Below are 27,672 nucleotides of genomic sequence, written 5' to 3'. Positions count from 1 at the left end.
TGCTTTTTATATTGTCTCTGGTAGCAAGGCTAATTGTCTTCTGCATTCTCTACTAGGTTTTCTGAGACTCAGAATTACGAATTCCACATTCCAGGAAGTTTTCTCTTGAGGGTTCATGTGATTTGAAGTGACCCTCTGCCTTAGCTTTCATGGTTCTTCCCTCAAGTCAGCCCAGTGGTAGATATGCCATCTGGGTTGGAATTGAGTAGGCAAGTGAAGGCAAGGACCAGATAAAATTAACAGCTGCTGGAGTCAGCGTCTCAGGTTGCTCATTGACTGAATGTCGGCTGGTGAAAGACAGACATGCACCTGCTTATGTCCCTGTTCTTTCCCTTTAGATCACAGAGATTTGGTTGTATAGATAAGGGATGAATAATGATTCCTTCCTAAGACTTTCCTAAGATTTATTTGCTGATATTGATGTGGGTAAAGTCTTTGAACTGGCATACCAAGCTCTTAAAATTTAGTTCAGATAGCTTTTTTACATGTTTTATTCATTCAGGTGTTATCTCTTCTGAACAGCCTTCCCCAAGTCTACCTGGTCAGAAATAGAGTGTAGTCTCTGCACCTACTCTCAATGCACTTGATACATATCTCCAAAACAGCAATTGTGTGCATTATCTCTGTTTGGTATTATATTTAAACTGGTAACATTAGACTGAGAAGCTGTTGCTGGCCATCTTGTGACCAGGTAGAGAGTCAGCAACAAGTGAGTCAAGAAAAAGATAAGTAAACCAATTCCTGATCACACTGTTTGAAACCTAATCATGCTTTCCCTAAAGCTCTATCCTAGATTGTTGAATTACATGATTCAATAAATTATCTTTTTGCTCCAGCCAGCTTGAGTTGGGTTTTTCCCTATCATGGAAGATACTAATCATAGGTATAGCTATCATGAGATATTATGGAAGACCTGCTAATGGGTCTTTCTCTCATCAGACTGTGATCACATTAAGGACAGGTTGTGGTTTTCTTACGTCTGTATCTCCATTGTCTTGAAAAAGTCATGCAAATAGCAGATGTTCAATCAATATTTACTGAAATTGTTAATATAGGATGGGTTAAACTAAGAAGGGACAGGAGGCAGTCTTTTAAATTGAGAGACAAATTAAAAGCCTCAGTCTGTTTATCTTATATTTAGGCTTTCATTAATTTTTAATGATGACAACTGAGGAAGGATAGTGGGATCAGTAAGAGAAAAAGAGAACATCGGTTTCGGAAGAAAATATTAGGTAACATTAAACAAATGAAAGTTGGGGTTGCATCAGGAACTGCTCAACAGGCAAGTAGAAATGAGGATCCGGAGGTCATGAGAGAAGCAAATACATGGTGTCAGAAATGCTTGTATCTTAGAAATCTGTGTAAAAGTTTGAAGCCATAGAAGATAGTTTGCAACAAGAGCAGATGAAAAAGGAATAGAGATCCAAGAATAGAATCTTGGTGAACATCTATTGGTAGGTGAGGAGAGGAACAGAACCCAATGAAGAGGAAAGAGAAAGGACAATTAGAGAAGCAGAAAAGGGACTAAGAGAGGTCAACACAAAAGGCAAGGGGAAAGATAGGCAAAGACAACTTCTGTAGAGGAAAAAGGTAGAGGAGACTTACTTTAAATGGTTTTGATCATCATAGTAAACCATAAAACAAGGTCATATATAAATAGAGAAGACAGGAGTGAGATTTAATCTTGAAAAAAGTAGAAAGATTTGAAATACGCTTTTCAGGAAATGTAATAAAAAGTCTGTTAGAAATGACCAAGGGTTTGACTGAGAAGCATAGAGAACACAGCTGAGTTTAGAAAGTACACATTTCAGTGGTATTAAATAGCCTCACTTTAGTGTTTGCAGTCTAGAAATGGGGGTGAGAATGTGAATAAACGTCCTTCCTTGGGTCAGGATTTACCCATACAAGGGGTTAGTGGATGAAAGGACAGTGGAAGGAGGGCACTAGCAATTCCACCTGAACCATGCTTAAATGCCTCACTCTCAGACTGAAGGTAGGAAGAAAGAAAAAGGAGGCTAGGAAGAGGTGGATAGTAATGGTGGGGATCTAGACTCTCAATTAGAAGAAAGACAAACTCATTAAGAATTAAAGAATGGGAGAGGACAAAATAAGAGTATGTGGTCAAAGACAGAACTTTTAGATGTAAAGATCATTTTTTAAGAATTCATGCTTTTAAACCAGTGTATTATTATAAGTTAAACCACTTTTACAGATAGCTAAAACACCTATATCAAGTATCAGGGTTGCTCCTCCCTGCTCTGTCCAGTTGATGCTTCTTTTATCTTCTTCCATCAGGTTTTCCATGTTTGTCTCTTGTCATTTATCTTATATTCCTCCAGGCATTATCTTCCATCTTGCTGAATCTCAAGACCTCCTACAAAAATGTATCCTTAGTTCTGACACTTGCAATGTTCAGTTAATTCATCTTTGTTATTGCCTTTCTGTGTTTTAAAATGTTTACTGTGTGTCCAGTTTTACAATATCAAATCATAACACTGCATTTCAGAATTCTCCAATACTTAACAAAGAAAATAGGCATGAAAATTGAAGCTAGGAGATTAAATCTCTACAATCAACATATTGGTATATACATCATATATCATTTCATCTGAAATAATCTTTAATTCTTAATAAATAAAGCTTACAGTATACAGCAAGATTAGTTTACCTGGGTTTTTTACACTTAAACTTAACAATGGTGTGACTTGATGTAGTCAATGAATGAAATAAGCCAATTATTAGCCAACTCTGACAAGGAGAGGCCAGCTCAATATAATCCTAAATGTAACCAGTCAATTGTAACTTCCCTGCATTTAGTCAGCTACAGTATTTATATTTGAGGGTAGAAGTCAGCAGCATCCACCACTCCATTGGGTGGGTTGGCTAGCCTTCCACAGCCTGAGTGTCCTTTCCATAAGAAAGAATAATAATATAATGTTGCCATTGATGATATCATTATTACCATAACAGCAATAACTACCATTTCTTGGCACTTACTATAATTCAGTCACTCTGCGTTATGTAATTCACATACTTGCCTCAGAGATATGTATAAGTTCCCCACTTTATAGATTAAAAAAAGAAAGAAAAACTCTGAAAGTCAATCTACTCTTATAGAAGGGGTCTTCAGACCATAGAATATAATACAAATATTAAAGGTAAGCTCTGAATAAAACTTTCAAATTGCTTTTAAATGCTGTATTACTCTAAAATGTAGCCTGGATCAAACTTTCAAGCATAATATTACTAATTAGTAAGTAATTAAAAACAAGCAGTCTAATCATCTGGAAAGAATGTATTTCAATTTTTCAAAAATATGAAACTATATTTCAAGAAAATGAAACATCTATATCAGATATATTGCCACAATGACAACGAATCCATAGTATAACCACAGCACTAATAGTACCTTTTATGGTAGACTCCTCAAACCATTTTGCCAGTTATAAGACTTACATTCATAGTTTGAACATTTTTATAAATTAGTTTCCAGAAAAATAAGATAGTATCCAACTTTTTCCTTTTTTCTGTGTTATTGAAAAAGTGTGTGAAATAGCTTCCCTCTTCCCACGCAACAGTCTTTTCACCCACATCATCCTGAAGAGGAAAAGAAAAGGGGAAGGGAGGTGGCAGAGAAGTGGGAAGGGAATGCATTCTCCTTACATAACTAAATAAGGGAGGGCAGGAAGTGGTACATTGAACAAGAAAGCATTTTCTCTTTCTTTAGATAAATGATTTTCCCCACCTCTCACCCAAAAAAGAAAAATGGGTTTACCGTTGAATTCCTCTTGACCACATCTTCCTGTTTGTTCATCCTCTCAAGGGATTATAAATTTTAGTTAGTATTTCTTTACATCCTTTTTTTTTTTTTTGCATCTGATTTGGTTATTTTCAACAGAAGAGCAAGCATTTAGAATTTAGGAAGGTTTTGTTTTAGAAAAATAATAGTCCATTTAGCTTAAAATAAGTAAGCACAAGTGAAATGCATTGACATGGTCTTGTTTTTGAAAACAAGACCTTTATATAATCCATTGACATGCCCAATGCCATTAAAAGTAGCTTTTGAATATATAAATATTCATTTTTAATTGCTATTTGCATACATTCTGTGTAATGCTTCTTCACCATCATATGATGTTAGTCCTCTGATTACTTACTTTGTGTTGATGTTGCAATTGTTTTTTGTGTGTGTGTTTTTATTTAAATATTTATTTATTTATTTATTTGGTTGCATCAGGTCTTAGTTATGGCAGGCGGCCTGCTTAGTTGCGGCTCGTGAGCTTCTTAGTTGTGGCACATGGGCTCCTCAGTTCTGGCAGGCAGGCTCCTTAGTTGTGGCATGGGAGTGGGATCTAGTTCCTGGACCAGGGATCAAACCTGGGCCCCCTGCATTGGGTGCGTGCAGTCTTAACCACTGTGCCACCAGGGAAGTCCCTGATATTGCAATTGTGATGGGTGGTGTTTAGAAGTAGCTTTTAATATAAGTAGGCAAAACCACTTGTGCAAACAGGAGCTATGTAGAGAACCATAATGCTATTAAATGTTATAACTCTGTATTTTTGTTATAGCAACATATAGGACATGGATATTTCATTTCCTTGAACCATAGTAATTTTTGAAAATTTGAAATATTTATATTGAGATAGTCATTCTTTCTACAAAGATTAGACTGTTAATTTTTAATTACCTATAAATTAGTAACACCATGTGTCAAATATAAATCAGGTTAGTATTTTAGATTGTTAGAACATTTAAAATCATTTTAAGAGCACTGATTTATAGCTTACCTTTGATATTATTATTTTTAAATACCATAGTGACTCAGAGTGATTGAAAGCAGATAATTATTAAGTAACCAGAGACTTTAAGGGCAAGATTATAAAATATTCTTAGTCTTAACTTCAAAAAAAGGCTAATGAAGCAAACTGCTAAAATAACATGTATTTATTAGAAAATACTAAATCATAAATACTTTATGAAGATACCACCTATATCTTTAGCTGAGGACTATTAAATGAGTCATTTTTGTATTTTGATCTCGTTAATAAGAACTTAATAGTGGATGAAGCTCAATGAATGAAATAAAGTTCCTCTCAGTAGAGATTATCTCTAATTAAATTTCTTTTTCCACTTGACTTCCAGCTTTTACTGAGCTCTTCCACCTATATAACTTAATTTCAAATCTTATTAATTTTTTTTTTTTTTTTTTAAAGTTGAATCCTCCTCCAGAGCTGGAGAAGCCCATGTGTTTTTTTTTTTTTTTTTTTTTTTAAAGATTGATTGATTGATTGATTGCTATGTTGGGTCTTCGTTTCTGTGCTAGGGCTTTCTCTAGTTGCGGCAAGCGGGGGCCACTCTTCATCGCGGTGCTTGGGCCTCTCACTATCGTGGCCTCTCTTGTTGTGGAGCACAGGCTCCAGACGTGCAGGCTCAGTAGTTGTGGCTCACGGGCCTAGTTGCTCCGTGGCCTGTGGGGTCTTCCCAGACCAGGGTTCGAACCCGTGTCCCCTGCATTAGCAGGCAGATTCTCAACCGCTGCGCCACCAGGGAAGCCCTAATTTTTGTTCTTCTATTTGTGTGTCATCCACCTGATAGTTTAACTTCAGACCATTAAATAAAAACCAAAGTTTACTTCCCTTTTCATTCTAGATAGTTAAATTGGATCAGAGACTTCTTTCTACCTTTTAATTATTTTGAGAGTTTTTAAAAAATAAAAATTTCTAGAAGCTCTTCAATATAAAGCCACAGAAAAACAGTACAACCTTCTTTTAGCATCTTAAACCTCCATATTTTATTTTTATGTTTGAATTTATCTTCACCTCTCCCTCCTCCAAAAATGCTTTAGCATTTTTCAAACTTTCCTGTGAAATGTAGGTAAGAACGTTTTAGAAATTTTAGAGAAACACTGACAAAATTGTTACCAATTGCAGGTATTACATGATCAGGTTACTTGTCCCTTGAGTTGATATTCTGGAAGTGATAGAGAAAAAAACTAGAAATTAAGCAAAATATAAAAAGTATTCAGTTATAAACTGATCACACATTTTTCCTATAGTTTTGTAATGCTGTGAGTCACCTCAAAATCTAGTATTGTTCTTATGATTGATTTTTCAATAAATGCAACATTGACATTTGTTTGGAGGAAATGAAGACTTGCTTACCTATACTTGGAGTCCATTTGGGCACTAATGGTACTGATATTCACATATTGCAATCTTTTTTGTTTTGTTTTGTTTTTGCAGTTTTACTAAAGGGAGGAAAAAAAGAGGAAGAAAAGCCATTTAGAGACTGTGCAGATGTATATCAAGCTGGTTTTAATAAAAGTGGAATCTACACTATTTATATTAATAATATGCCAGAACCCAAAAAGGTAAAACCAGAAGTGTTTGTTTATGAGATGTAAAGCAGATCCTAGTTGAATTGCTGAATAATCAGATTGATTTGTGGGCTTGTTAAACTGAAAATATATGTGCCTGAGCTCTTTTCTCCCAAAGATACTCTGTCTCCCAGGTCCATAAAAGATGAAAACCCTATTGTACAGACCTCTTCCAACCCTCACATATCCCATCCCTATTTCACACAAAGTTTTCCATTTACCCTCTGCTCATTCCTGGAATGTCCCATTGTTCATAAATGCTTGCCTTGTACAGATTACATGTTGAAGTCACATATACTTCAAGTGCATGGAGATGAGTTAGGAACCATCTTCCAAAGTCCCAAGGACCCAGATGGTACACATCATCTACAGTTCACATACCGTGGAGAGAGAGCTAGGGACATGTTTCTAGAACCACTGCTCCTATTAGGGTAGAGAAACATATTTGATCTTAACTCATAATCTTGAAAGGATTTGCTTTTCATATTTACCTAAAGGAGTGTGTTGGAGGATAGTTTTCATCAGTATATTGAACAGGATCCAAAGTAAACTCTGAAGTAAGAAAACACTGTCTTGCTGTCACACCTCCTCTATATACTCTTTCTCCCTATTTATTCATCAAATCATCCATCCATTCCTTCATTCAATACATATTAGGTGTATGTCATTTATTTGTCAGTAAATGACTAGGGACATAATATAAAACAGTTCCCAGTGTAGTGGTGAAGACAGACAATTACACAGAAATTATAACATACTGTAGAAGTGTAGTGATAGAGGCTGTTTGAAGTAGGGTTTATGGAGAGCCTTGAGGAAAGCCCTGTTTTTCAACATATAAAAAACTTCAGCCAGATGCTCAAGACCCCAAGAGGACCACCTGCCCTTGCAGTGCTTTATCCTCAAAAGATGGAACAGTTTTTCTCCTTTCATTGCCCCACCTAAATTACCAGTCCTTTGTCCCCATTTCCTCTGGGTACTGTGCAAATGCTCTCGGAAGGCTTTCCCTGTTTCCCTCAAGCAACTTTGCATGACTCTCTCACTACCAGAATTCTATGAGGCAAGGATTTTACTTTTATCTTTGATTTCCCAGGACCCAGAATAGTTTCTGGCACATAATAGGTCCTCAGTAAATATGAGCTGAAATGAATGAATAAATAAATGACCTGCTGATGATAATATCAACACTTCTGTGTAGTATATAGTAAGTAAGCCTAACTTACTTAGTCATTCTGATTGTTAGTTTCCTTTGATGGGTGAGGGAAATGGATCATGGAGACCAGTTTGCCAGATGTCACACATATGTCAAGAGGGAGAGTCTGGACTCTACTATCCTCTCTGCTGATTTCAGTGAGGATTAGTGGTTTAAGTTAGCTCAATGATTTTTCCCTTTGCTGGAACAAAATTTTCTTCTGAAAAACGGTCTTCCATACTGACCTATAACAGGGGGAAGAGATAGAGAAAGTGCAGGGGGTAAAAGAGGTGGCAGGCAGTTATGGACATTGCTACCTGGGTCACCTACCAGAGAAGTCTGGTTTCACTGTATTTCATTTTGGGCTTCTGTGCAAAATTTCACTGAATCAGGTGTTTCATGTCTCAAAAAAAAAAAAAAAATTGTGAAGGTACAATAGCAAGTTTAGGAGTAAAGAGGAGAGGGTAATTTATTGTAAAAATGAGCTTTTTGAATCCTTTGGATCATATGACATGAAGCCTTCCTACTCTGCTTACTGATATCTTAAAATCATACTTAAGTTTAAATTCAATTCATGTGCACAGGCATGTATGCACGCCCACACACTGACACACCATACAGATGGCATGTGAAGTGTGTTAGAAACTGTCCTAGGAGAGAGGAGTGGAGCTAACATAAATACTTTCTGCAATTTACCTATTGTGCTGCCCAAGACCCGAAAGAACCCCTAAATGATTGTCACTTCCCCTCTAACATAATGACTATAAAAATAAAGTTAACTAAAAATATTGTGACCCTCCTTTTAGACTCTTAATAATTCTATATGTATGAATATATAAATAAAATAATTTTTAAAGTTTTTAGATTAACTTTTACACTTTTAGAATCTTTTTCAGTCCATCACCAGTACTACCACGCGACCCTTAGTGAGAGCATTACAAGTAAAGTTTGATCATTCCATTAAATTTAAGTCATGTAAATTCATAACTCTATTCTAGTTCAAAATGTTTTGAGATGCAAATAATGCACAGGCTATTTGCAGAAGCACTGCTTCTGTTAGGGTGGAAGAAAAGTATCCTAACTCATAATCTTGAATAACTCATAAACTTGAATAATAACTCATAAACTTGAACAATAACTTATAAACTTAAATATATTTAAGTTGCTTTTTTAAAAGATTTACATGAAAGAGTGGGTTAGAGGATCCATCCAGTTCACTAGTTCAGTGGCTGACTTCTATGTTGGTTTCACAAGGATAACATGATTTAAATTTATGCCTCTGCAAAATAATGAATTTTACATATTATAGAGCTTCTGTGTTGTTCTTAAAAGAAAATCTAAAATATTAAATCCACAAATGCCAAATACCTGCTAAATTAAACTTACTAGATTTAGTCCCAGGGAAAAATATTACCCCAAACAGATTAGCAATCATATCAATACAGGCCTGTAAGAGGCAAATTTTATCACTGTAGAAACAGCCCCATGGAGCTTCAGATGGAAGAAGGAGAAATTCACATGTCATTTGTACTGTCATTAGATTTAGTTTAATTGGAAATAATAGCAGAGCATGGTGAGAGGGAGAGATAACTGACCATAAGGAAGAAAGACTTGTGGCCTCCTTCTTGACTTAAGTGTTCATTCCCTTATTTTATTCTTTCCCTTTTATGATCACGATCCTCTCACAAATAGTAATACTGTTCTGTTATGGAGATGGATACTTTAGGCTGATGCACCTGCACTTCCTGGTAGGTAGCAAGTTTTGTTTTAAATCCGTTATTATATTCACATAGCTCAACATTAGTAAGAACAAATATTGTGTGAACTTCCCCAGTGTAATTTAGAAACTGATTAATACAATAGTTCAAAAGTACTGTGCATTTACAGTTTGCCAGCTTCTATTCTAAGCACATTATATATATATACTCACTTGGTTACTCCTTTCAATAACTCTGTGATATAGGTGCTCCCATTATCCCTATTTTAGAAAAATAACTTTCCCAAATCACATAGTAAATATTGAACACAGACTTTGTAACAAAGGAATTAACTCTAGACTGTACCATCTTAAGAGGGGACTAAGTAAGATAATTACTTATATTAGAATTGACCGAAGCCACACCATTCATAATTTTTTATAGGAACCTATGTGAATGACACGGGTAAGAGTTTATTATCAGAAAATTATGTTCTGATTGTAAGCCATCCCACTTCCTCCTACCCAGTAATCTCATTTTCTTTTCTTATTTTGATATAAATAATTGGTGTCCTCTCAGTTCTATAAAAAGTGCTTGGAAAGTGCATCTTTCGGACCTTCACCCTTCCATGTAGATTATACTTCGGAGCTATAAAGTTTGGTGCTAATCGTGGATATGCCTAACAAAAACTTTGCTCATTTTAGTGCTTACAGAAGTTCTAGCAAGGGTGAGAAACTCAAGGCAAGCCTATATAAAAACAAAACAAAAAGTTCAATTATGTATGATATAAGATATGGATCAATCAATTAAATTGGCCTATTTAGGCAATTAACAAAAACTATTAATAAGAATTATTAATTTTAGGCAGAGTGAGAGTTGCAAGTATACACAATTGTTACACAGTTGTTTTGACTGACATCATTCCCTGCCAAGAAAGAATGTCTGCAAAAGTTAGAAGAGTATTATCTTTTTAAATGTGACGTGGAAGCCAAAGGCAGTTTTCTAGGACTATTAAAATTTTCAAGCAGATAGAAAATGAGAATTAGATCATTTATATTTTACTTTTTTTCATTATTAATAGCTTGTGGTTATCTTCCTCTCTGAATTCCCTTCATGCATGGTAGTAGGGAATAGGATTTTTCCTTTTATTTCATGTTTCTAAAACCAAATGCACTATTACCAGCTTAGTTTCATTCACTAAAACAAACCATTAAATCATAACTCTGATTATTGTAAAATATTTAAAAATTTGTTTCTGAATTTATAATCTCCCTAATTCTTGGAAAAGGACTATAACAAATGTATTGAGCCTTTTTTATTTAAGGCTATGGAAAAATAATTAACACTCACAAGGTTAATCATTCCAACTTGCACACAGCATAAAAGCATAAGAACTATGTGAATCAAATTTCCCCTTTTTGTTTGGGTTTAAATCGTTATATTATGTTAAAGGATACTTAATGCTTGAAAGCTTTGACCTTGCCTGGGATAGGAGCCAGTTCAATCTTTTCTCGGATAGAGTTAAGCCCAAGTCATATGATCAATAAATACAACAGGCATAGTAAATGTAGTGGGGCCTGTGTCTACAGGAAGGGCACTGCCAGATAGCACAGACCATACCATATTGGCGAAGGAACTTTTCAAGTCCTTTCATATCTCAAATCTTTTGAAACCAACCACCTAATTTTTTTAACTTCCTTCATCTGTTAAGCATAGGCTTTTTATTTTTCTTCTGACTAGAAATAACATGGTCTTTTGTGTGTGTGTGCTAGCATGAATCCAACTTCATATATATATGTACATATACATATATGTATATATATACATATACACGTACACTAAAAAGCATGCTCAAAGATTGATGATGCCAGTATTATTAACAAGAAGCTGGTAATTGTAATCATAAGGACAGTTTATTGAACTTCTATATATTTTGGCTTTATATGTCCTATATTATTCATAATAAATTATAAATAATAAATTATGTGAAATATATATAATAGCTGTTATAATATATGAGCTATTATATACATAGAATATAAGTGCACAATATAAATACATATTATCTCATCTGTAGAGATGAGATAATCTAAGAGATTAATGACAAAGCTTAGTATATGCCAAACACTGTTCTAAAAACTCCATATGCATTGACTCATTTAATCCTTGCAAAAGATCCATGACATAGCTTGAGAGAGCAGAGGTGGGACTTGAACACAGGCAATGTTGCACCTGAGTCCATGCCCCTAACCAATGTGTCATTCAGTTCTATTGTGTCCACATTCCACAAATGGCAGCTGTTATCCTTGCTGTTATTACTGAGTCCTAACAAGAATTGTAGAGCGTAAGTCTAACCTCTTAAGTTCTCTGCACTTTAGCTTCCAAGGCAGTAATCTGCCTGGGTAACTCCTCTCTCCTCTGGGCAACTTTCTCTGGGTCTTTACCTAAGAAGTACTCCCAACACATCTTAACATTTTCAAGTCACTAGATACCTTTGTTTAAAAAGAAAGTTGTCTTTTTCTAAAATTAGTGAGTGATTTTAAAACTTTTTAAGTGCATAGAATTTTAATAACATAGATAATAGTAATAAAAAAACTGTAAAGAACAGTTTTCTCTACACACTCTATATTTATAGATGTGGTTATTCCTTTCCCCGAGAGTGTTAAGTGGACTTCATAGGTTTGCAAACACAGTTTGGCAAACTTTCAGGCAATCAGTGTCCATTAGGAAATCAAAATCTGGAAAAAAAATTCTAGGTTAACCACTCAAGGCAGGGTAAAATATAATTTAAAAAAAAGTGAAATTAGTTTCCTCTAACAAAATATTTCCTTGACATTTTCACTCACTCTTATCTGTTTTACCAGTAAAGTTCCACTTTGGCCACTTGTGTTGAATCATCAACTATGCCCTCTGTAAACTGTGCCATCTGGATTTTATTCTTATAGGAATCCTGCAGTCTCTCTCTTCAAGGTCACTAATGGCTCCTTCATTTTAAATTTAAGTGTGTATTTTCTTAATCTTTATTTATCTTGACTTGTCTGGAATATTTGATTAAGTAGATTATTCCCCCAACTCAAAATCCATCCCCAGCTTTCACTGCATTCCATTAATCAAGTTTTCCTATTTTATGTCTTTCCTTATTGCATCTCTAGTTTTTCAACAAATATTCATTTAGTACCTGCTAGGCTACTGTCCATACTGCTCTAGGCACCAGGGACAGTAGCAAATAAAATGAAGTTCCTGCCTGCCTAAAGGTTATTGGTGTCTTTTATCTCCATCAGTTGTTCACCAAACCCCATTCTTGGACCCGACCCTCCCCCCACATCTGTTTCCACTTTTTTTTTTTTTTTTACTTCTGTAAATTCCATCTTTGTGCTATCAACTACTGCTTTCAAGAAGATTACCCCTAATATAATTTTGAATTAGAAACAGGGGGTTCAAATCCTAGATCCAGTATCTTATATTAATAATAACCATTGGTAAGTTGCTGAAATACTCAAAGCCTTAGGTTTTTCATCTGCAAAATGGAGATAATAATCATACCTACATCACAGGGTTGTTGTGAGATAAATGAGAAAATGCGTGTAGAGTGTTTAAATTATCTAGCACTTAAAAGGCATAGTATTGTTATGACTATTTCTTTCTTAGTCCCTCATGCTCTTATCCTTATTCTTACCCTTGATCTACCTACAGTTAGATCATCTCTAACTGATCAATAAACTCCCCCTTTTGGATGACTATGCTACCTGAAACTCTAGGTTTTCAAAACCATGATCATTTTCTTTTCTCACATGGTAGCTCTCTTCCTTAAATTTCTCACTTAGATTACTGACTCTATTATTCTCAGGTCACTAGAGTTGAAAATTGTGGATTCCCACATCTCCTTAACTCTACAGGGGCACTCAATGTTTTAACTTTTAGGTGTTTTGAGGAGATGACCCGTATTTCGCCAGTTGTAACACAGAATCAATGCCCAAAAATGCTTGTTGGGTGACAAAAATTGAATTAGGATTAGAATTAAGGAAGACAAAAGACTAGATGGGGGTTATGTTGAGGACAAAGAGCAGGTGCATAGAGGCTAAGGGATTAGTAGAGGGAGAACTTCAGGACAGGGAGAGGAATTTCAAATCTGCGATCTTGGAGGTGAGTCAGTTCCTAGTGATAATGAATACATACTGATGGGTGGATGTTCAAATTAGAGGGAGAGCCCTCAGGAGAGCATTTTGCCTATTTTTATATGCTCACAGTTAAGTATGTACCTCTTAGTTCCTTTTACTGCCAGGAAGTACATGGACAGTTTGTCCTTTGAATAACATTTCTTGCCATTGTTTTCATACCCTTTAGCCATTTGTGCTCCGAATTTAATGCTTCAGGGAAAACACTTGAGGTTTTTCCTTTAATCAAGCTCTTTGCCCACACAGCCTGCCTGCTGCTGTTGCCTCATATCTACACCTTTAGCCAGCCTCCAAATTGCTTTAGTATTCAGTTGCCGGGGGAATGATGTTCCCCAAAGCTGAGCCCTTGAATAATCAAGCTGCCACATTTATGCTACATCAATTACAGTGATTGCTCTCCAAAGATAATGCCATTACAGATATGTTTCTCTCCTTGGGTGGACTCGGGGAGAAATGAATCAATTTCTAAATAAATAATATTGTATTTAGAATAATTGAAATAAGCATAAGTCTTTGAAAGATTTAGATAACTTTTCCACATGGGAAAGAAATGCTTCTCACAGTCAGAAGGAATACAGTATGTCATATTCTCTTCTTATGGTTCATGACAAAAATTCAGGCAAATAATGTGTTCTCCATATGCTGGGAACCAAATTTTGCCTCTAATGTAATACTGAACCATCAAGAGTAATTATTGTAGCATATGAGCATGTAGGAGTTAATATACAATGAAATGTGTAATAGCTAAATATAAATGATTTTTTAAATATTATTTTTCCAAAACCTTTATTATTAGTATATTGTGATTTAATAAATTAAAGTTAGAAAATTCCAAATCTTATGTTTTAGCAATAAAATGGTCTGTAACTTTGGAAACTTTTAGTAGCATTTTAAAAAATTGAATATGCATAGTGCCTATTACCATTTAAGACAAACTTTTTAAAAATAATTTTTATAGTCTGTGACTGAGACAATTTTCAGCTGACTGATTTAAACCTTTACAAGTAATTTATGCACATTTGATGGGATTTAATCAGAAACAACTCGAATATAGGAAGAAATAGCCAATAAAATGTCTAAATTAATATTTTCAGTATGGCAATTTTTATTATTTTTGTCTATAGACCTATCCATCCTATTTCTGTCTTGAAACATATCTGATACCTGTTTGTTTAAAATAGACATAATTTTCACTTGACTTTATTTTCCCTTTGTCAGGTATTTTGCAATATGGATCTCAATGGGGGAGGTTGGACTGTAATACAGCATCGTGAAGATGGAAGTCTAGATTTCCAAAGAGGTTGGAAAGAATATAAAATGGTAAGATGGAAGAATTTACATAGTTTTTGATGTTTTATCATGAGATTTTCTTCACTACACTATGTGATAAACCTTTGTATTTTTAGATGTCTTTCAGTTATTTTAAAAATAAAATGATACATTTGTGACATTATTCTCATTAAACACAAAACACTCATAAATCTTTTTCAGTAAATGATTTCCATGTGTGCATCAGAAGGAAAAATATATTACTGAAATTATTTAGTGAACTGTTACGTATTGTCTGAATTTGTTCCTGGTTGAATGAGGGTGGAGGAAGCTAGAATTTAGACCCAGGCTGGGTACATGAGCCAGGACAAGGGAAGTGTGCAGGGCTGTGGGCTGTGGTGCAGGACTGGGAGGTACTACCAATGGCTTCACTCACATGGCTGGCAAGTTGTTGCTGGCTATGGACTGAGAACTCCTCGATGTGGCTAAGTTGGGCTTCTCCCAGTACAGTGATCCAGGGTCATCAGACTTATTAAGTGGCAGTTGGCATCCCTCAAGCACAAAAATAGAACCTTCCAGTCCTTTTTAAGATTTATTAGACCCAGAAATGGCATGGTTTCACTTCCACTACATTCTTTTAGTTAAAGTTGATGACAGGGCCAGTCCAGATTCAAAGTGAGACAAGTACACAAGGGTGTGAACTGTGAGGCATGATTCACTGAGGTCTCCAAAATAACAGCAGACATCATCACCACCACCATCATCACCATCATCATATCTAACCCTTTCAATGTTTAATATGTGTAAGCCTCATACATAAATTCTTACCTAATTTTTATATCAGACCTATTATACAAAATTACCTGTGAGAACATAGGATAAAGGTGATGTTACTGAGCAAGGGCTCGTTGCCTAAGGTTTGTAGAAGCCAATACTATGGCACAGGCTTTTGAGAAAAGAAAGAGCTTTTATTTCGAGGTCGACCAGTAAGGAGACAAGAGGCAAGGCTCTTCAAATCTGTCTCCACAATCCAGGGATCAGGGTGAAATTTAAAGGATCAGGGGAATTTCAAACGTACAAGCTGATTGGCTAGGCTTGAATCAGTCTATGTAAGCTGCTGGAACCCAGAGTTTTCATATTAAAAGATTTCTTGCTTTGTAAAGAGCTCCAGGAGCAACATTTCTATTCTTTGAGTTCTGTAGACTGAAGATTCTTGGTTCTGGGGTCGCCCTGGAGACATGGCTTCCTGCCTTGCACATGCACAGTTCTAGTCTTTACCGTGCCACTTACAAATGGAGTGATTTTTGGCAAATCACTTAACCCATACCTTAACTTTCTCACTTGTTAAAAGAGTACATTAATAATAGTACCTCACCTGCCTTGCAGGGATATTGTGAGAATTAGCTATAAGTAAAGCTCTTGGCACATTGAATTGTCAGTAAATAGTAAGTATTATCATGATCCAAGATTAAAACATCAAAGACTGCAAATTTTTTTCTTAACTCTGGCAAAAATATTATTTTGCAAATCACCTTAAATCATGATTATTTTCACTACTAAAATGAGACATGAAGAAGTTATCTGAGAATTAGACTATAAATATAGATTCTGGCAAGTCTGAAATACATTATTATTAATACTAATGGTAAAAGAAAATTTGATATAAAGTTGTCATCACAGTGACTTTCCAAAATGGTGACTTACTAGCTGTAAGCATCTGCTGCCTTGGCAAACTAGGCACGTTAAGTAAGAGAGACTGACGTATGAAGGATGGCATTGATTCATGTCTCATAAGCATTTACCAAATGTATATATTTTAAGCAATTTTTTAAATTATTGGAATGGGACTGAATTATTGTTTATTCACAGCTTTTGTGAAGTTTACTCCTCTCCCTTATTTATTTATTTATTTATTTATTTCCCTTTTTTAAAGTAGAAAGGCTATCATGTTTTATTCAAACTAGAACAATTTATCATCCGAGTGTCAATTCTACATGCTCAGAAATGAGATAAACTCCAAACTTCTGAACCATTTTGGCAAAATGAGTCTGATGACGTCTTTTTGTTTTAATTAAAAGAATTTATTATATGTTATAACTTGGTTAATTTTCACCAAAACACATGGTATAAAGTGTTTCGCTTGTTTCCTCCAGAGCTTTTCTTTCACCTAAAGACAAAATAACGACTCCACAAAGAATGGATATAGACCCCTTATGCCAATGCTTATCAGTCACACCCACTTCTGCTCCCTGAATCAGAACTTGCTGCTAGGGGCAAGGATGCACACATCCTTTGGGAAAAAGAACTTCTTGGCGTGTACCACTTCCTCCTCAATCTTCACTGATCTATTAAATGCAGTAAGATGCTTAACTTCTTTCTCAGGCACTGAGTGTAGAAATAAAGTTTCATCCCTCCTTCTTTTCTGCCTTTCCTCCCCTCCTTCCCTTCATTCTGGTTGACATCTATGGGCTGCCTCTTGCTTCATAAGGTCTCCAGAACAATATGTTAACATTACCAACGCATGAAATTACAAATATATAATTATAATTTTTAAACCTCTCTCAACATGGAAGATTTGCAATTTATTTGATTCTTAACATTGGCTTTAAGCCTACAAAATCTTTCACCTAAGCTTTGTTTTCACTTAAACTTCCTTATGAGGAGATTAAGCAAAACCTGGTTTATGGATTTGTAAAGATGTTTGCCGAGAGGGAAGTCTGGAGTGGGCTTTTTTAATGAGGCACTTAAGGAACTATATTAACTCCTTCAAGCCATGAGGATACCATTTAGTGGCCTCCAGCAATAACACTTAGCAGCAGTACTTTTGCATATAAAGCCCAATCAAGCTAGGAGTTCCAAATAGTACCCCAGTGGCCTAACTTTATAGAAGGTAGTGACTAATGCCCTGGAGACAACCTGTCTTTGTATTGAAAACAATTACCCATATAAACAGAGCTCCCTACACAAGTATTTCAGGCTGAGCACAATACCTTCTGGGAGTTCTTTGTTTCTGGAAAGAAATTAAGAGCACATTTTCAACTGCATTTTAACATCTTCACATTAAAAGGAGAAAAATATATAAGAAATTTAAAATGCTGAAATAAATCATCCTCTGATCTTTCTTGGGCTGTCTCAGCAGTTAGAGGAGATGCACAATTGAATTGTATATTAAGCACCTTTGGAAAGCCACAGCTCAGTAACCCTGACTTCTTATCTGTTTTCTTTAATCATTTTATGAAAAGAGATGAAATCCATAGGATACATGGACTGTGTCTGTTTTCAATTGTTTCAGCTATAAAAAGTCAACACTTTCTATGAGCATTATCAGACAAAACAAATAAAGTATCAGAGACAATTATTTTATTAACTTGGAAAAATACAAACCAAAACTGAACATTTCTGCAGATTTTGGCAAAAACTAATGAATATTGGTCTTTACCCTGTGTGCTTTTTTTTTTTTTTTTTTTTTTTAAGCAAAATGTGGTTTTTAAGGCCAATTTTAAGTCAGTATTAGTTTAAGCTAAATTCCAGGGTCTTTTGCCTTTTACTAAAGAGCTAAAGGAGGATTAAAATTGATTAACAATCTATCTGAATTATGATATCAAAATCTTTCATATGATTATGATTGACGTAACTAAACAGTGTTCATGAAAGGATATGGCATAGCATCCTTGGATTTTATTTATAAAAAGGAAGAAATTCTATTTTTATTACTATTGTTTATTTATTCAATAAGGACTTGCTGCTTTTTCAGTGTCAGCACTGAATTTTGTATAAGATTTTACTTTTATTCTTATGAATGTTGCAAGCTATCTATTTGGAGTAAAATATAAACCTGTGGTAAGCTGTTATGTGTACAATAACGTGTAAACCTTTTTTTGCTTGTTTGTGCATTGGTCATCTCTGTATTTCAGGCATAAATATGAATTTTTTCAAGGACAGCCCCATAGTACATAATCAACACTTAACTCCTAATATCTTCAATATGAAGATGAAGTTTTATGCCTATCTCTTCCCTTGTACCACTTAGGTAATTTGATCTGGTTAATTTATTTTTTCTCATTTGCACTCGGAATAGTTATTCTACATCATAATCCTATGGTTCCCCACCTTTAGTACACAGCAGACTCACCTGGGGAACCTTTTAAAAGTACAGATCTCTAAGACCACCCCAGACATAACTGAGTCAGAACCACCATACAGGAACCAAGTCATCTATATTTTGAAAAAGCTCGGCTCTTTCTGATATACACTGCCAATTGAAAGTAAGTGCCAAAACTATCAGTTTATTAGCATGGGCTTAAGATCTCAAAAATTACCTCTTTTGTAGATCCTAAAACTTTTGAAATGTAGTGAGAAAGGGATTAAAAAAAAATAGGACCACAGTAGAGTTGAAGAAGACAGCTTCTCTTTAGCATTAAGAAAGCAGAAACAAGAGTAAGAAGATAATCTGTAGACACAAACTATGGTTTGTGTCATAGTTTAACCCCAGTTGCAACCAGTTGGTTTAAATTTCTTGTTTAATAATTAACTTCTCGGATTAAAATGACAGTACTCATTTGTATAAACCAATATTCAACTTGTCATAAGAATACATTAGTTTCTAGCATCTGAAAGCCATTTAAAGAATTGGTTCATATCCCCTTATTAATTCTCAGGCTAAGACAAGACCTGGATTATTTTTGTTCCCTTTCTCGTACAGAGTAGAAAAGAACCGCTTAACATCATACAGCTTATAGTCTCTTGGGAGACAGGCGAGTAAACAGAAAATTACTATATATTGTGATATATCCTCTAATTATAATAAAAACAACTAGATTTTTGTTAAGTGCTTCTCATGCATCAGCACTGAGATAGATGCTTTAGGTATATTATCTCACTTTTTTCTCGCAACACTCTATATGGAAATGACATTTTAAATCCTTGTTTTGCATATAAGGAAGCTGGGGCTTAAAAGTAACAGCAAATGTGTGGCAGAGCAAGCCTTCAAATTGGAACAGGGAGAGAGAGTAGAAGTTGTTTAATCAAAGCCAAGTCTTTATTCCTAGGTGTCAGATTCATGGCCGGCCTGATAAACTAGCCAGCAGACAGTTTACTAATGTAGGAACCCATTTCCCCTTCTTTCTTGAATTTTTCATCTTTATGATGAAATGCTTGTTTCTGCATCACTGCACTCAGCTATTAGAAGGTTTCTTCCCTACACTATCTCTCTAACACTCATGTTGATTCCTTGCAGCCAATACAGCATATTTAGAAAGTTTTTTGGGAAGGTGCATGAAATAAAATTTTGGTTTATGAAAGCAAATTTCATTGCTTTCAGTTACTTCTTCCTCTATTTTCAGTCAGAAAAAGCAAACTGTTTAGGAAGGGTTGTTAATCTCCGCTTAGAGGGGGGTACAAGCCTGCATGCCAAGAGGGGAATGGAGGCTCTTGGAGGAATGATACAAATGCTCCTCCTTTTCTGAGGCTCTCTGGAGATCACTGTACTTTTCACTAAGCTGGAGAGCTTTTATCCTTGCAACACTTTCAACAGCATGGAAATATTTGATCTAAAACTTAACACTTCATCATTCCCACCCTCCTTATTCACAGTTAGTACAATTACTGAGTCTCTTCTAACTGGCTACACAAAAGAGGGAATCAAGTGGCTATAGAGAGAGTTTTGACATGTCTGAGCTGAGAAGAAATGCAAAGAGAATCCAAGCAGTCTTCTTTTTCTTCCCAGTGGCTGCTGCAATTGAGAATGTGCTAATTCTTTGACTTTCAGTCCCCTGTAACTTTATGCTTTGCTTATTCATTGGAGAAGGTAAGCTTTACTCTTCTCCCTGGTATGAAGCACCAGCTGCCCTAAAAATGTGTAAAATTCTTAGCACATCTTAAATTGCTCTAAGATTTCCTGCCACTGTGGAACTCTTGCAAAGTGTGACTTGAGCATCTTAGGAACAGAGAAGAAAGGAGGCACTGGAGTATGGACTTCATCATCCACCTGTGTTCTGAGCTACAGGTAGATGGTCTTTGGGGATGCATATACCCACTGCAATTTGGACAAAGGGTGTTCAGTTAATCAAAAACTAAGCTAAATTGGGGAATAACCTTAAAAGTGTACCTCTATATGCTAATACATTTCACTGAAATATAAAAAATACACATTCATTTACCCATGTGTTTATAATGTAGGCTCAAAGCTTGGAATTCTGAGTCAGTGGCTCTTTCATAAAACTTTCCCATAATCAAATGCATCAAATTTCTAGCTTCTGTTTTTTTTAAACTAGAGCAAGTAAGGCATAGACAAAGTAATGTACATTAAAAATCCTCTAAAGTTTTATTATTTTCCTCAGTCTTTTAGAGTTGTTGCAACAACATATAGCTCAAAAGCGTTTTTTAGTGATTTGCTTTCATTGAGCAAATCTAAATATTTAAATTAGTTTTTATAAAAAAACAGAACAAAAACTCCTCTTTCCCCACTAATATTTAACTTATTTACACAACATTATAAATCTTATCATTACAATAACAGAACTGGAATAAATGAGTTTGAGACCAAATGCAGTTGGCCTTTGGTAAGTCACTCAATTGGCAGACAGTAGTGCACAAATGTATTTAATACTTTCAGTGTACTCTGGACATCAATATATTTTAAATAAGGAATGGAGAATAGTGATTCATATGTTAAGTTGGTTAAAGGAGAAATCAGTTAAGAACACTTCTATAGTAGTTGTAATTCTGTAAAGTTGATATACATTAAATATGAAAAGAAACAAATATTTTCCAAATTCTATCTTCTGTGTTGAGAAAATAAGGATTGCTGTGATTATTTTAGTACTTCCCTCATACTTCTTCTTAATACAGATAAAATAAAACTTTTATTAATGAATACCTCAGTGAGCCAGAATATGTTTCTTTCTGCAACATCAAAGTATATTATATGATTACTGGACACCTCCAAGTCTTCCAAGCATGAATGTGCACAAGACAAACGGGGAGTTTGTTCAGATTCAGATTTATGGACTGGCTCTCAGATAGTTTGATTCAGATTGGAGCCAGGAATATTTTTTTTCAACTAGTGCTCCAGTGATTATGATTCAGTTGGGCACTTTAAGAAACACCCCTGAGACACAACCAAATTACCTACAACAAGAATTATGTTTTAAGGTTACTTCTCTGAATGCAATTGCAGGGTGCCATAGCCTTTGTTTTCTTCCTTCCTCCCTTTCTTCCATTTTCTTTGAACTTCAATAAAACATATGGAGTGCCCAGTGTATGCCAGCATTCTACTAGTCTTTGAGGATTCACAAATACAACACAGCTTCTGTCGTCAAGGAGTTCATAGTCTGGTCAGTAAAACAAACCGATATATCAAGAATTACACTGAACTTCAAGTTTTACCAAGGAACACTTTCTGAGGCAATTGTGAATACCCAAAGTCTAGGATGCCAGTAGTTTCCTAGGGTTTTAAATTTTCCTATCACTAACATAGCCAACATTAAGAGTTAGCTTTCTTTTGTGTACTTTCTTTTACTCCACAAAGAAAACTGTTTTGAACACAGTAACAGTGACTGGGATGGCCCTAAAGAGAACAGTGGAACCATATTGAGATTCTGGGGCAGGGCAGCCAGCCGGGTTCGCTTACTAGCTCTTAAGTGTCAGCCTTCGGCCTCAAAGTCCTAATCTATGGAGGCAAAGTATTTAAATGATTACAGTTCTGGATTTACAGATTTGCTTATTATTACTTAAAAATGAAACTGTTAAAGCTAGAGAAGTTAAGGGTCTAGTAATCTGTTATTATCTAACCATAATTTGACTTGTGAATAATAATAACAAAAATAATAGTAATATTGTTAAATAACTTGTCTGATACTATGCTGATGATATTCATTGAAAAATATTTACACTATGCTGAAAATATTCCATTAACTAGTATTTTAGAAACGTTTTCAAAAGCAAGCTGTGATTGAGAAGCATTTACTGGTTAAACCTATTAACCAGATTCATTTAATTCAAAAACATCTCATCTACACAGATTTGTATATCAGAATTTACTGTAATAAGAATTAGACATGAGCCTCGATGGAGGGAAACATAGCAGAAAAATACTGAGTGAGTAATCGAAGAAAGTGTATAAAAATATGAAAGAACCATCTTTACTTTTTAAGAATGTTTTTTATTGTTTAGAACATAGCTTAATACTAAACATGGAAAGAGCTTCTCTCTGAATTAACAACCGCATCCCTGTCTTCTTTCACAGGGTTTTGGAAATCCCTCTGGTGAATATTGGCTGGGGAATGAGTTTATTTTTGCCATAACCAGTCAGAGGCAGTACACACTAAGAATCGAGTTAATGGACTGGGAAGGAAACCGAGCCTATTCACAATACGACAGATTCCACATAGGAAATGAAAAGCAGAATTACAGGTAGGTCCTTCTTGGGTGTGGTGTTCAACTGCCTCAGGCCTAGTCATTTAAGAGTTTTAATGGAAAAGTGTGAAAAAAAGAAATGATCAAAGTTATCCTTCAAATTGAAAATCAGGCTGTCTAGGCCTATGACAAAGGGATGCAAAAAACCCTGTAAAAACTTCTTCAAAGCTTTAAATTTCAGTTTTCACAGACTGATTATTTTTTTTTAGAATTTTTTTTTTAATTGGAGTAAAATTGCTTTACAATGTTGTATTAGTTTCTGCTGTACAGTGAGGGGAATCAGCTATATGTGTACCTATATCCCTTCCCCCTTGGACCTCCCTCCCACCCACCCCCCATCCCACCCATCTAGGTCATCACAGAGCACTGAGGTGAGCTCGCTGTGCTAGCTATTTTACACATGGTAGTGTATTTATTCCCAGACTGATTATTTTGATGTTGACTCAAATTCTAGAGGATAGGGAATTAATTCAAACATGATATTATTGTTGTTATTTTTATTGTTGCTGTTATTGTTATGGAGGTGCAGTGAATTTATACATATAAAACTCATGACAGAGAATTGACTCAAACTCAGGGGCTTGAAATAAATACTTTCTTCTATCAAAAGATTTTTTTTACTTGTACTTCCCTTATTTACTTTTCTTAAATTATTTTTTACATTATCTTGAAGGTGACAAAAGAGGAGTAAAATTTTATGTTTGAATGATTTACTAAAAAATAAGGTGAGGCATAATTTAGAATTTTTGGTCAGTAATGTGAGGGACAAAAATAAATCCAAGTAATGGCATCAACATACACAACACATCATTGCGGATTAAAAATAGACTATATACTTAATTGTTAACATCTCTGATTTTTTTTTCAATGAGCAGCTTGTACGCTAGAAAAAAATGGTTAATCAAGTAATTCAGGGTGGTAAATTCATTTCACAAACACTTATTGTATTACTTCTATGTTCCCGGAACTCTACTAGGCACTGGCAAACTTGCAGTCAGTGATGAGGTCACTAGTCTCCCAGACCTCACAGTTTAGCTTTGTTACAAACTAGGTCACTAAATAACTGGTTGGCCTTCCTTGAGAACAGGAAGTATATTTCAGTTACTTTTATATCAGTACCCATAAATGCAATACTTGGCACATAGCAGGTCCTTAATAATGGTGTGTGACTCAGTTTTGTAAATTAGATAAACAGTAAATTAGGGTTGCAATGATTTTAAACTCTCGATATCGTGGTTACTCTACAGTGGTCTTGGAAACACGATTGTGTGCATTAAAGGGTTGGCACACTGCTTCAAACAAATGCAATGACAGCGACCAAGGCCTTATGCTTTTTTTCCAACCTGTGTGGCCATCTCCTCATAGTTCAACTGTTTCTGCTGCTATTTGTCTTTTTGAAACATGCCATCCTTTAGGAGTTTAAATCTACAATTCTTTTATGAACACATCTCATTTTATTTTAATGGATTATGTGTGGGATTGGATCCTTGGAGACATAATAATCATTTTCTTAACAAACAGTGATGATGTCACCACAACAGAAGATGAGAAATAGATCTAAAGAGTTGATAATCTCATGGTGGGGAGAGAGGGTGTGCATATGGCAACTCAAGAAACCAAAGAAGAGACATTTATAAAATGCAATGGACTGTAAGAAGAAATGTTTCCAAGGAGGTCAATGTTTTGAGAGTTTTATAACAAGAAAAACCACTGTAAAACATCAGGGGTACTCTTATGTAAATGTTTTGAGCTGAAACTTGAAACTATATGAAACTTGGCTAATGTCAGACAGCCTGACAATAGGACTAGCAAATAATTAGTCTAGTCTTTTTTCTAGGCTCCTGAAGAATTTGCTTTGGTTCTTTTCCAAAATGTCTCTCAGTTCTTGTGTGTGTGTGTGTGTGTGTGTGTGTGTGCGCTTATGAGGCTGGGGTGGTATTAAGGGTGCAAAGAGTGGGTAGGTTTACGAGGGTCGGAGGCATCTGAAGTAGGCTTCAGGGTACATGGTATGAATGTCATTCTGGCATCTGCATGAGGAAGGCACACTTATCTCCTCTTAAGATGCCCACTGCCCTCGCTGAGCATTTCCTGGTCCTTGAGCATCTTTGTAATTCTGACCTTCACCCAAATAATGCAGATCTGCGATCAAAAAGCTAAAGTGAGGTGTACACTCTGAGATCTCCATTTTTCTCTCTTGAGAGAATTGTGAACCTTGAGAATCAGAATTATAGATCCAGAAGGAACTTAATCATTTAATTCCAAACCTCTGGTTTTGAAGAAAAGAAGGCTGAGGTTCAGCAATATGTAATATTTTTGTCCAAGGAGGGAAAAAGACTTAAATATGGGATGTTTGGCTCCTTCCTAGTTAGGTGTGGTTTCCACTCTGTAATGCTACTGTAATAAAGCTGGTGGCTCTGGCCCTCTTTCCTGCCAAGACCCAGCAGAAAATAGATCTGTAATCATCACCTTCTCATGCAGTTAAATATTAAGATTCACATTGGCATCAAATGAGAAATTAAAACTCATTAAAACATAATGCCTGTTCTGGTGAAAGCTTAATTAAAATAAGCACACTATAAACTGGCATTATTCACTCTTTCAAAGAAAATCAAACAGAAGCTTGAAAAGGGAAGCTACACCCTTGTGACTTCCCTCTCCACCTCTATCTTCACTCATACCCAGCACTAATTCTCCAGGCCCAGTAGCACCACAGGTGGCCTCAAGTCAGGACTCCAGATATCTAGCTTTGCTTTTCTGTGCTTGTTCTCATTTCTCTTCCCTCTGAATTAGGATGCCTCGTTGTGATAAATTATTAAAGGAATTAATGCTAACACTTGTATAGTATTTTATAATCTGTGAAATGATTTTTAATATTATAATCATTTAATCCTAACAATGAATTTTGAGCTAAGTATTATTAGACACATTTTAAAGATGAAGAAACTTTGATGAGGCTTTGGTCAATTGACCTTCTCAAATTCAACTAAATTCCAACTAAAATCAAAACTATGGAATTCATGGTGGGTTTTTTTCTTCTATTTTTACATTTTCTATATTTTTCCTCTTTCAAATTAAATTCAGAAATTTTTGAGTTTTCTTTTTTAAAATATTTTATCTTAATAGAAATTATATTTTGAAAACTCTTGTAAGAGTTATGGCCATAATGTATAAACAAAAAAATTTTTTAAATAGATCTTTCTCATGCTCTAGACACATATTGATTGAAAGTAAATGTTGTGAATAGATTGATGAGCTTACAAATGTACATGTAATACACATATTTTCCTTTTATCCTCCAAGGAAAGTCCAAATGATTTTCTCAGATAGAAAATAAAATCTGTAGAACCCAAGAGAATATAAATAAGAAAAAAACAATAATGTGAGAGTGTTATGATAAACACATCATGTGCAATAACACACAATCAACATGAAATTACTAAGTACTTCCTCTAGAGAGGCAGTATTATCCAGATCCTCGTCATCTAACACCCAGACGGTTATAAAGCCTTCCTGCCTCCAGTCTTGATGCTCTCAAATATATCTTCCACGCTATTATTGAGATGTTTTTTCTGAAACACAGTCTGACTTGGGCTCTGCCATCCTTCACATATTTCAACAGTGTTCAGATATCTACAGCTTAAAGTCTGCCACCTAAAACTCTTCCTGACCTGGTCCTACCTACTTATTCAGCTATTACTGTCATATTGTTCCCCCAACCTCACCCAATCAGATACCCCCTTACTGTGATTATGATCCAGAAACTACTTGCAATTTCCCTTAACCACCCACGCCTTTGTTTATGCTGTATCCTTACCCTATACATATAAACCCAACTTTGGATACATCTTCTAAATCTTTAAGATTTTCCTTTATTTCAGGAAGTCTTCCCTGATACCTACTATGGTATATGCTCCGATGTGCTCCTCTATATCCTCCCTTCAGACCTGAAGCACTCCTTCTCCCACTTCCTGGGAACATGGCTGGCTAACAGCTTGTAGCCAAGGTCCCCTGCCTGGGTATGCCTATGACTGAAGACAGTCATCTCATTCAAGGTCACTGCTCCTTCCTACAGACAGATTGCATCCAATGACTGGTCAGTATAGGAGTCTATTAAGGACCACTTGCCCTAATTCAGGACAATTCTGAAGGGCTATCCAAGGTCCAGAATTTCACTCGAGATTAGCTGAGATGTTCACTGTGATTGCACGTGAGCCCATGCAGCTTCTCCCTCTGCTCAGTACTGCTTTCTTCACTCTGCCACAGGAATCGATCCTAAGATCATTCACCTATAAATATCCCTACACTGATTTCCCAGAGAAATGCATCACCCTCATTCTCAGGTCAATTTGGATGCTTTGTGGTCCCATAGATGCATAACAGTCTGTGAATAACTATCCAGTATCCACATTCTATTATGTCATTAACAAGTATTTATTAAATAACTGTGTGTATGATCTTTCCCACTAATTTCTAAGTTTCTAGAATATGGAACCTACTTTTATCAAAATTCAAGATATATACCTAAGCCAGCCAAATTATTGCTAATAGTTA

General features: G+C 35.4%; 1 protein-coding gene across 2 annotated transcripts in view; it reads left to right on the top strand.

The window, feature by feature from the left end:
• ANGPT1 (angiopoietin 1) overlaps positions 1–27,672 on the top strand; it is a 256,799-nt gene that overhangs the window by 196,239 nt on the left and 32,888 nt on the right. For both annotated transcript variants that reach the window (XM_068525454.1, XM_068525453.1), the window contains exons 5-7: positions 6,243–6,370; positions 14,656–14,757; positions 22,952–23,118. In XM_068525454.1, the coding sequence (XP_068381555.1) occupies positions 6,243–6,370; positions 14,656–14,757; positions 22,952–23,118 (397 nt within the window). The remainder of the gene's footprint in view (positions 1–6,242; positions 6,371–14,655; positions 14,758–22,951; positions 23,119–27,672) is intronic.

This window comes from Eschrichtius robustus, chromosome 17 (genome assembly GCF_028021215.1).
Source record: "Eschrichtius robustus isolate mEscRob2 chromosome 17, mEscRob2.pri, whole genome shotgun sequence".
NCBI lineage: Eukaryota > Metazoa > Chordata > Mammalia > Artiodactyla > Eschrichtiidae > Eschrichtius > Eschrichtius robustus.
The sequence above is the reverse complement of the archived record's forward strand: the minus strand, read 5'-3'. Positions and strand labels throughout refer to the sequence as shown.